This window comes from Chaetodon trifascialis, chromosome 3 (genome assembly GCF_039877785.1).
Source record: "Chaetodon trifascialis isolate fChaTrf1 chromosome 3, fChaTrf1.hap1, whole genome shotgun sequence".
Classification (NCBI taxonomy): Eukaryota; Metazoa; Chordata; class Actinopteri; order Chaetodontiformes; family Chaetodontidae; genus Chaetodon; species Chaetodon trifascialis.
Genome location: NC_092058.1, coordinates 18,536,906 through 18,548,073, shown reverse-complemented (window position 1 = coordinate 18,548,073; position 11,168 = coordinate 18,536,906). Strand labels below are relative to the sequence as shown.

Here is an 11,168-nt window from a genome sequence, read left to right as displayed (position 1 = left end):
TACAAAAACATGTGAAAACAGGGCAAGCCACAACTATTTGTTTCTGATTTTTCTTGCCATCACTTCTTAAATTGCCCTGCACATGTCTGAACAGCAGCAGAGAATGCTTAAGAAGGAGGCATGCTAAAACAAATTACCAGCTCAGTCGGATCATTCTAAGCTGACAACCGCACACTCAGTTTGGAAAAGACCACAATGCACAGAGCTCCAAAATGAGTGGAGGCTTTTTTAAAATCTAGATTGCACATGACAGTCTTACTTTCTATGGGTATTTAAGGGTGAAATGTCTACTTGTAGCTAAGACCTCACCTGAATGAACATCAAAATCTGTAAATCTCATGAATTTTCAGTGCATCCACAGAAATGCTGCCCTTACATTATAAACCCGCTCAGCTTCAAAACAGAAGTATCTTTCCGAAGCTGCAAGTGGAGGAGGGCTCACAAATATTCAGCTAAAATCTCTTTAGCTAATGAACATCATAAATCTGCAAAGACCCATTTCCAGTGCACTGACAGAGCTGATAAACAAGTCCGCACCAACGCTGCACGTCAGAGATACCTGTCGGCTCCACTGCTTCACCCAGCAGAGCACTTTAGCGGTTTGAGTGACGTTAATGATGAATAATTCGCCAAACACGCACCCCTATACAACACAGACACATGGATACACTCTGAGGGCATCCAGACAGCCGCTAACCAGGAACACAAACATCATTTCATTGTTAATGTTCACTCATGTCTTCACCTGGTGTGTTGACACAAGCAGGTACTGCGTATTTCAATCATCAGGAGATTTATGGGATCAACATGCCCACCAAAGAGATTATTAATCATTTTTGACACTTTCACTGATAATCTGATGAATTTACACAAACTCTTTGATTTATCACATTTAAATTAACTTTGCACTTTATTTTATACTTCATGTAATAAATCACACATCTCACCTATTGCAGGCCTGTCCATCCTGGAGGAGGAACCCACATTTCTCTTACTTCACTTCTTGTTTTAAGATTCTGTTTTTCCTCATCTGTCTTGAAAGTCTGAGGATAGAAGGTGACGTATGTTTGCGGATTGTGAAGCCCTGTGAGACAAACTTGTGATTTGTGGTTATAAATAAAACTGACTTGACTGATAATTCAGTATCGGCCTTGGCAGTCATCTGTACCCAGTAAAAATTAGAGAGAACATCGAGAGGGCAAACCAAGTCCAGTACACCGCTTCACGTTTGGAGCATTTTGAACTGAAACAGGATGAGGAGTAATTAAAACCAGAAAAAGCATACAAATATGATTTGTGAGAACTTTTCCAAAACATTCTGCGGTGCCCCTCGAGTGTTTGAGACATGCAACGTCAATTTTGTCCACAGTAACTTTTCATGGAGCCCAGGATAAGCAGCAGATATCGGGGTAGAAGCTACATTAGGAGATTTTTTTTTAATGACAGCAGAGATACAAAACATTTAAGATATTTTGAAAAAAAAAAGTTTATTAATTTAACAAGCATACAAAACAACAAATCATCTTTTCAAACTACCAATGCAGTTTCAGTGCAATTCCAAAATATACATTTTTCAGCAGGGCCTGTTAATCAAAGTTATTCACGTCAGAAACATCCATTTAAATAATTCTTTTGATTATCATTTGACAATTGTCCTTGCCAGAGGAAGCTCGCAAGTGATACCCTCTTGAGGTAAAACTGTACACATCCAACCTTTAAACGTACAAAACAAAGCACTACATCACAAATGAAATATTGAAATACATGAACAAAAACAAAAGTACTATAGCACAATACAGTACAAACCAATGCATTTGTAAACAAAGCTTGTAAACAAAAAGGAAGTATGTGGTTATACGTATTTGGTTTGTGGATTTAATAAATACCTATCTGATGCGCTGTATCCTATCAGTTTACCACATAGACAGTATTTGGTGTGCAAGTGTAGCAGACTGTCAGTTATAACTTTAAGATGAAGGATGTGAAAATCTGGTTTTCCTCCAATGTGCATTTTTCCACAACTAAAGGCTATAGCATAGATAAACACCGAGGCCGATTTAAGTTAAAAAAGACCTACTTTCTTTATCCTTTTCCTTCAGGCAAGAAGTGACATTCTATGTAGGCTTCCTTCAACAAAGTTTGCCCACAATACAGGCAAATCTCATTCACTCACAGAAAGACTGTCGCTTTAAGACAGCACCGTCGTGTCAGCAGGGCACCGCAGTGAAACCATAACAAGAGCAGAAGGATGGCACTGCCAAAAAAGGGCCGACTTGAGTAAAGTCCCTCGTGACTGGAGGATGTCGAAGCACAACAGGCTGAGGAGAAGGCCTGGTCAGTTGCTGCTGACCAACTAATACACAGCATCAACCCTCCCCGAGTCCACAGCTTAACAAAAGGTCAATTGTCAGCGAGCACAGCATCAGTAAGGCCAAAAGAATACTGAGGACGTCAGCTCCACGGACTTCAGCTTAACTTAAAAATGACAAATTCAATAAAGTGGCCCAAAATGACGTAACTATCTCTTTTCGAGGGGCAGCCAGTCTGTAGGGTCAATATTGATATGTTCCATGATTCTTTGGAGTTGACTTTTTCTTCTCTTCAGATGCTACAATTTTGCTGCTACATAAAACTGAACAGTAAGGTAACAAAACCAGAGCATGGACACAGAAATCCACTCCCGTTTTCAGAATTTTGCTTAATGATCCGCATGGAGGAGTTACGGGATGCTGCAAAAGCGCACCTATCGTTAGTTCCCGTTCTACCTTAGCCTGTAACACCAATCTCCTAACAAACACTACACTTTAAATCCAGCTGCTCCAGGCCTTTGTGGAAGCACACCCTATGCATAAGTTAGTATGTTAGTATCAGATACTGCTACAGTGAGATTCATCTGGGTGTTAAACACATACCGCTGCTGTCAGGTGTGGAGCAAACACTGTATTAGCAAATCAAAACATATCACTGATAGAACATCAGATCATAAGGTAACCTAAATCAAATGTGCCCCAAACAAGCGAGAAACTCGTAGATATACAGTACCATTCAATAATTGTGCTATTTCTCCAATGCATGGGCATCAAAAAAGCACTCCAGCTTTCACTCAGCACCCAGCCACACAGAGAGCATGTAAGCCTTTAAGACATGACTGTTAATGGGAGTGCTTGCTTATTACGGCATATCCAATGCACAGATCATAACTGCCATTTAAAAAGAAGGTAGCGAATTGTGGTCATCTCGTCAAGAAGTCGGACTGAACTCAAACAGCGTGAAAGAGCACAGCGTTCACGGGTAAGTTCCACCGATTCATCACGGCACGCTCCCAGCTGCACAAAACGCCGATCAAAACAATGAGCTCAGCGGAGACTCAGGGGTGAAATGCGCTAGATTAAACAGTCTAGCTGTCTGATATTTTCAGGCTACTTCAGCCACAGGTTTTTGAATAGCCCACACAAATGTACAAAAAAATAAAAATAAAACAAAGACAGAAAGGGATGAGTGACAGTGTGTGCGTCTGTGCTTTTAACAGTGAAAAGGTGACGGGGAAAGGCATGGTCACGGGTTAAAGGGCAATTCAACACTAAATCATGTACAGATAAAACCTTTTGCTGCTCTGTTCTCTGTGGGTTCAAACTTTGGAGCGTGTTGCCTTTCTGGCCACAGTCCCATCAGTGATGTCACAGCAGGTGCTCTCTATCTGCTGATAGAGAGCAAATGAAAAACACCTGCTGTGACATCACTGATTGGGGTGTGGTTGCATGTGTGCCATGGTTTCAGCTTTCAAACCATGCAGAGCAGTAAAGCAGCATTTTTCTGCCCTATTTGATTCGGTGTTAAATTACCCTTCAAGGCTTCTTTTCTCTCTTATGTCAAGCATGGTTTGTACACTCTTTTAGCTCCATCTCTCAAATATTGGCGTCGCAGGTCGCTCACATTGTCCGTTTCCCCGTCTACCTAATACACTCCTCCTCTGATGGGCTTTCCGATTCTTCGTTGTCGCTGTCATCCAGCTCGGGAAGATCTCCCCACAGGAGCAGATTCAGACCTGCAGACATGTTGGAGGGTGACAAAGGCTCATCAAACACATTTTTAACAGAGTGAAATTGCAAAGGATTCCGGTATTATCCAGGGAGGCTTATACTGACCTGTTGCATCAAGTCTGTTGAGAGTAGATACAGCATCGCTATTGAACATCCAGAAATGGCCGTTGTTACAGGAAAGCAGGCAGGGTTTACAGGGGGCCACAACGTGATAGCCCACAACATTACCACTGGGAGAGGGAGAGAATAAAGAAGAAATGTCTGTCAGCACTTTACCAGAGGCACTTCTGAAAAGTGCTAACTCCACTAGTGGGTGTCTATTATCTAACACATGTTTGTTTTTGCCCTGTGTACAACAACAAAGGCCCGGGAACACAAAAGAGGTTCCATAAAGCTTCCCTGTGGCACCGAACGCTCCTTTAGGGGAATATCAGAAATAAATGGCTAAATTTCTATTAGTCATTATGTCATCATTGGAAAAAAAGTAATTGACAACTATTTTGATAATCGACTGAGGCATTTCTCAAGAAAAAACACCAAATACTCTCTGACTGCAGCTTCTCAAAAGTGGGAATTTGCCACTTTTCTCAGTTTTGAATCATGGTAAATCGAATATCTTTGGATTTTGGTCTGTTGGCCACACAAACAAGACAAAGATTTTGCCTTGGGCTCTGGGACCGTAACCCGTTTCTCACAATTCACTGTTTAATTTATTAAATCAACAATTTAATCAAAAAGATAACCATCATACAAATAGACAATGAGAATAATCACCAGTTGCAGCTCTACAGGTGTTTTCCATGAAACACAGCTATATGGGTAAGACCTACACTACTTGTTTGCTGTGCCAACTGTGGTGGTTGTGCTTTTATTACCATCTCACATCAGCAGATGGTCTTTGTAAAGCAAACCCTGCAGGCTACAGAAGAGCTTTACATACCACTTGAGACATGCGATGTCTCTCAGTTTGCATTTGCAGCTTTCAGTGGAGTAGCAGCTGGCCACAAAGTCAACAGTTCTTGGGGGACGGTACGTGTAATGAGAAACAAACATAGCAATCAAAGGTTAAAACCCATGTTATTGTCACATTTTCGTACAACAAACCTTATTAATAATACAATTGGTGTTAATATTGTGTCCCTCTACCCATCGAATGATCAGTTAGATATCAATAATCTTGTTTTCCCCCAAGCACACCTTGCCCTGGCAACAACAGCAGATATAAACAAAGGCTAGCAGCATCGCTAACCAGATTAGCACTTACCTATTTGGAGGTATGTCAGTCGAAAAGAGCTCAACCTCGGTGTCTGCAAGAAGCACTGCTTTCATGCCTCTTGTGCAGAGTAGACTGTCACAAAATATGCAGTTCACCTGGGTCACACACTTGTTTTTGAAATTAGCGTTGGATGTAGACATTGTTGTCCTGTTAAAATGGACGAACTCCCTCGCTCTCTCTGCCCCCACACAGCAAATGCAGCAGAAAAACAAGAATCGGATGCTGATGTCGCTCACTATCTGTTAAATTCGTAATCACAATATTCGATTTGACGCCAACTTCGCAAGCGTTAACGCTAGCTCTAACGTCCTTGTGCAAACGTTAGCCTTCCACTACCGAGAAAACGGAAGGCAGCTAACGTTAGCTTGCTGAATATATATATTCGGCGAAACGATCTCAATATAAAAGAAAATGATTCGCTGAATCACTGATACATACACGATATCGGCGAATAACTAGCCTGTTTTACACGACTGGCTCAGCATCCATTCAGATGTAGTTAACAGCTAACTAAATAGCTGTCAGCTTTGTTTACAACTTCCTGGTATTTAACGGTACTTCCTGAAAGTATCTTTAAAAGACCCTACACCTGACTCTGATTGGATACACTCCATAGTAACCGACGCCATTGGCCAGCTTCATTACAGAGTCTAAATTTAATTGGTTAGAAATTGGAGTTGAAACGCCCATGTTCAAAAGTTCTGAAAGCCGATTGGTTTGCTTATATGTCATTCAGCTTCCTTTTCGCCAATTGTGGTGTGGGAAGTGCGGTTCCTGTCCTATAAAATTAAGCGAGGTTGACTTTAAATCGGTTTAAAAAAAAAAGTTCATGCGTTGCAGTTCAGGTGGACTGTTGGTTGGTTGCTGGTTTTTCTAACAGACAGTTTAACGTTAAATTGCTCTATTCTGTATTAGAAAAGGTTATCGTCGAAGAACAAGACAAAGTTAATGCATTTCTATTGTGTTGACATCATGAGTGTAGATACTCAGAGTTATGGAATAGCCTGCTATCAAGCTAAAGCTAGGGTTAGACTTTTTGGCTAATTTTGGGCTGATGTTAGCCACATTTCGAGCTACAGTTGATCATTTGTGTTGCGTGTAGTACATTTACAGTCACGCAGTCGCTTAAATTCAACATGAGGACATATGAAAGACATCTTTTCTCCCATCAACGCTCATAACTCTGCTGGAATTATGTATAAACTGGCTAATAAACCCACTGATACTCACTTTGTAGCCACCGTGAAATTCTCTGTCCTCACCCTGCAACTGGCATCCTAGATTCTGCTTTTTTTTTTTTTTTTGAGTTTTCAAGGTGTGCCTTCTGGTGATACCTTCACTGCCATGCATGTTTTGAAACTAGGCTTTATAATCACCTGGTCAAACAAGACACACACACACCTATGAGACTTGTTACATGCTGGTAAGAGCTAGTGGTTTAAGTACTCAAACTCGTGCAGTCTATTGCATCCATGCCTGTCCTGCGCACTGGGGCTGACCAGCCAGGCCCTCCATCTCCTCTCGGTTCCTCCTCTCTCTCACTTCGGGGTGGGGGGAAGAGGAGAGCAGTTTAGTTTAGACAGGCGGACGGACCACTGCGAGGCCGATACCCAATGCAAATAGGGGGAGAAAAAAAAACTTCAGGAAGTGCTCATTGACAAGCTTTCAGTTTGTTTTTTAAGAGGGGAATGAATCTCCTTTCACTCGAAGTTGTTTGCACCCTAACCGGTTTTGAGGAGGCGGCGAGGCGCGGCGGCGGATGGGAACAGAGAGCAGCAGCGGCAGCAGCGCCAAACTCACAATGCGCCCGGAGTGAACAGAGGCAGGGAGACAATACAGATCCGCGGGCACGCTGAGGAGCTGCGAGCTCTCATCTGGCCTCTCGTCTTTTCTTTTCTAAACCTGTTCCAGAGTGGCATTTCCTCAGACTACGGCGCATTTATCGATCGTTTGAGACAAAATTGAATTCGCGACGAGGGCAAGTGGTTTGATCTCCAAACTCAGCCATGACGTCTCCGGCGAAATTCCGAAAGGACAAGGAGATAGTGGCCGAATATGAAACTCAAGTTAAAGGTAAAAACTTTTTAAAAGCTTCTCACGTGCTAATATTCAGCCCAAGATAAAGCAACGTGCGGTTTATTCTGTGCTTTCTGACTCCGTGGTATGTTTTCCCTGACTTGCCTGACTGCATGCTTTTCTGTACCCTCACCTCTCCTCTTAGGCGTAAAGGGGAGCCGACGCTTGCCTTTGTATTTCACCAATCATTTGTGAAGGTTAATTGTCACTATGCGAACGTGGCAGATCAATAATGTATATCAATAACTGGGATCATAAATAGACCATGAACAACGTGTCTTCAAGCGTGTGCCTTTAACGCAGCGCACAGATGGCCAACAAAGACAGAGAAAAAGCCCTGCTAAGAAATCAGTGTTGATGTCCAGATGTGGCCTCTATATGGTCTCGAAAGACGAGCTTATGTGAAGATGGTGTGTGTGTGTGTGTGTGTGTGTGAGAGAGAGAGAGAGAGAGAGAGAGAGAGAGTGTGAGTGTGTGTGTTGTGTGGACTACCCAAAGGGCTGGGGTTTCGACATGGAACAAGGCAGGGCGTTTTCTCTCCCTCTCTGTCTCCTGCGTGTCTGTGCTGCTGCTGCTGGTGTGCACTGCCGTCCGCTCGTGTTGCAAATGTGTGTGTGTGTGTGTGTGTGTGTGTGTGTGTGTGTGTGTGTGTGTGTGTGTGTGTGTGCGTGTGTGTGTGTGTGTGTGTGTGTGCGTGGCTTTAACGCGGATCAAATTTAAATGATCAATTTGTGCAAAGGCTTGTCCGCTGATCGCAGTTCACTGGTGTCGCCCCAGCCGATGATCAAGGACATGAGAGAGCAGCAGGGGTGGGAAAGCAGATTGTAGAGGTTTGAAAGGGGCGTTCAGATGTTAACTGTTTGGTGGCTGGTTGTTGAGTGTTTGTGTGTGTGTGTGTGTGTGTGTGTGTGTGTGTGTGTGTGTGTGTGTGTGTGTGTGTGTGTGTGTGTGTGTGTGTGTGTGTGTGTGTGTCCCCTCAGGCAGGCACACTGTATTCAGCTGGGCAGTGTCAGGCAGAGTGACAGCGATTGCTTATCAGATCTGTAGGTTTAGGTTTGTGGAATAAGGAGGAGGGAAAGCACAGAGGTGGCAGGACGGAGGGGAGAGGGACGTGGGAGCGAGGCAGAGAGGACAGGATATTGCCCTCCTCATGAGCAGCATGTTTCCACTGCAGCAGCAGATTAATTGGACAACCATCTTCCCCATCACACCCACTTCTCATGTCTTATTAAGAAGACCCGTCCCCATCGGCCTGCAGAGCTTCTGCCACCTGCAAGTTTGTAGGATGTATGGCAGCAAGTCAGTGACAAACAAAGCAGTTGTGGAGGGTGTTATCGTAAATGTCTGTGCTGTAAAACTGAAATTTCTGGTCTTGATGACCAGATGACAACATTATGTGTCCTCATAAGCTCCATGACAGAGATTCAACAAGTTTCTGGAACTCCACCTTAGGGATGAGCACCACTCCCCCAGAAGATATTCAGAGGTGTTCACATGAGATGAGATCCAATGATTGTGGGATCATGGCCCATCCAAGTTTTTCCTTTAATTTGTCTCTTGTCTCTGCATCTAGACACAGTCTGGGCCAGGGTTTGATTTGGTTGAGAACAGGTAGAGCTGTCAGTTAAAACAAAGAACAGAGTAATCCAGGATAACTTGACTTAGCTCGCTGCTTACCACCTCTTATGAGTCACTTCCTCTTGTTTACCTGCCTATCTGTGTATTCCTTTAGCTGTCACCACAGTGACATTAGTGTTGTTGTCCCAGTGTCCCGGTAGGCTGCTGTTTGTGCTTGGCAGCCTGTGTAAAGGCTCTCTGTCCGTGCTGCATTGTGAAGGCTGTCTGCAGTGTTTGTCAGCTTGCGGACTTAATGTTTGTCCATCGACCCTCTGCATCGATTCCTCCTGTCAGTTAGTTCACTGCTCCCTGGTGAACAACTGTGTTGAGCTCTCTCTCCTGTCCTCACTCTGTCCACACGTTTTTCCACATACCGCCATCCCTATCTGGAATTGAACAGATGAAAGGATGAACCTGTGCATCCACATAACTCTTTGAGGTGTGTGTATGTGTTTTCCCATCTGTGTAGCGGCGTCTCCAGGTGCTGTGTGTCTGCTGTGACATTCCCAGCAGTCTGCCCTCTCTGGGAGACGCTGACACTCTGTCATTACCCTGAACACTGCTGTTAGAGATTCTCTAATGAAGGGTATCAAGCGGCAAGTCATGAAGCACCTACACGTCACATTTCTGTCTCCCCATATTTGTTAACACGTGTCTGTCTTGTTTCCCAAATCTTTAATGTATCCTCAATTGCAGTCCAGCGAGCTGAGGGATCAAACTTGTCTGCCTCTGCTCTAATGCCAATTTCTGTCTTCTCATGCTGCAGCCATGAACTGCAGAATCATGGGGGAAATGAATGTAGATCCTACCATGGCTTTACATTCATAAGTCTGTGCAGCAGAGAGGAAGATGCATGCTGCAGACATGTGCACTTTCATGCATTCACATTCCCAAGCCAATGCATTTGTTCACTTTTTTTTTTTTCAGAACCCTCATCTGGCATATTAACTGCTTTTGTTTTGCATTTTGCCTGCAATGCTGGTGCAACATCATCATAGTCTGCTGTAAGACCACTGCATTCAAAATAGTGTTATGTCAGTATTCTCATTCAATTTTAGCATAACACCAACACTAGTCTATCATAGGGTAGGGCAAGTCTTCTTGGAATGTATCTCACCTGTTGACATGTGAGCTGAAGAATACTGCCATTATAAATGCGCACATTAATGCTTGAACACCACCATCGTCTTCCCAGTCTCGCTTATTTCACACAGCCAGGGTGCTGATACTCCAATATGGGATTCTGGCTGATGCAAGGAATGTTCCTACTGCTCAGGAAGAGGGTGTGTGTGAGAGAGAGATGCAGAAAGAGAGAGGGAGAAAGAAAGCGCTGACGAAAAAGAGGGTAGCCTGAGAAAGTGAGTGAGACACATTGAAAGAGGAATAGGAATGTTCTAACAGATGCAAATGGTTATACACAGCGCTGAAATGGAGTTAAGGAATGAGCTTATCACCTACCATTCGTAGTTCACGGAGCACTTACTTGGAATTGAATCCAGAAAGCTACTTTGCCTCAAGAAAGACTTCAAATTGCCCAGAGCTTTGTCACTATTACAGGCTCCATGGAATTCATCCAATCAAGGCCCATGGAGCAGCTATCACCATCGCTCGTTAACCAGTCAGAAAGCTCGCTTTGTCATTTATTTGAAAAAGGAAAGCTTTAATTCGGGCAATAGGAAACATTTTAGAGGAAAATTAGGGAGTGCTGAGTCTCTAAAAGCACATGACAGATGTTTCATTTTTCAAGTACATTTTGGCTCGGTGCTTCAGCATCTGTCAGTGCTTTACACATGTGGGAATGTTAATAAGTGGCTGCCTCTGCAAATATCTGCCACTGCTGCCACCAATAAAACCTATTGATCATGGCGGTTTTGGAACATGCATGGCCATCACATCTGATGATGTGCTGAATAACATTTATTGATCCTTTGACTAAATGCTCACACACCAAGAGGTATGCACCGGCTCCATCTCCAAACAGATGTAGACTATTATAATTTTCCAGACTGGCCTATAAACTCATTCAGCTCTGCAGATATGATGTTGAACCGTCTCCCTGAAGACGAATGAGTGCCTGTGGCCATAAACTAAACCGTGTGTCTGCCTACGTGTACGTTACTAAGCTGCCTGTTTACAAGGCAGCCAGAGAAACATATGAT

At 43.5% G+C, this 11,168-nt stretch overlaps 2 protein-coding genes across 4 annotated transcripts in view; one reads left to right on the top strand and one right to left on the bottom strand.

Moving 5' to 3' along the window:
* Positions 1-1,464: 1,464 nt before the first annotated feature.
* Positions 1,465-5,866, bottom strand: LOC139329435 (protein FAM72A). Its single transcript, XM_070959757.1, has 4 exons — positions 5,305-5,866; positions 4,981-5,058; positions 4,146-4,270; positions 1,465-4,045 (listed from the first exon to the last, which is right to left on the bottom strand). Exons 1-4 carry the CDS (start codon positions 5,454-5,456, stop codon positions 3,951-3,953), a joined length of 450 nt encoding a protein of 149 aa, XP_070815858.1. The 5' UTR covers positions 5,457-5,866; the 3' UTR covers positions 1,465-3,950.
* A 990-nt stretch (positions 5,867-6,856) lies between these two features.
* Positions 6,857-11,168, top strand: part of srgap2 (SLIT-ROBO Rho GTPase activating protein 2) — a 52,302-nt gene continuing 47,990 nt past the window's right edge. For all 3 annotated transcript variants that reach the window (XM_070958537.1, XM_070958536.1, XM_070958539.1), the window contains exon 1: positions 6,857-7,389. In XM_070958537.1, coding sequence (XP_070814638.1) covers positions 7,323-7,389 — 67 coding nt within the window. In that variant the 5' untranslated portion in view covers positions 6,857-7,322. The remainder of the gene's footprint in view (positions 7,390-11,168) is intronic.

Coding starts and splice junctions, on each gene's coding strand:
- LOC139329435 (XM_070959757.1), bottom strand. CDS start 5,456: ATGTCTACATCCAACGCTAATTTCAAAAACAAGTGTGTGACCCAGGTG. Junction 5,059..5,304: donor ACTGACATACCTCCAAATAG/GTAAGTGCTAAT, acceptor CCGTCCCCCAAG/AACTGTTGACTTTGTGGCCA. Junction 4,046..4,145: donor CAACAGACTTGATGCAACAG/GTCAGTATAAGC, acceptor ACATGTCTGCAG/GTCTGAATCTGCTCCTGTGG.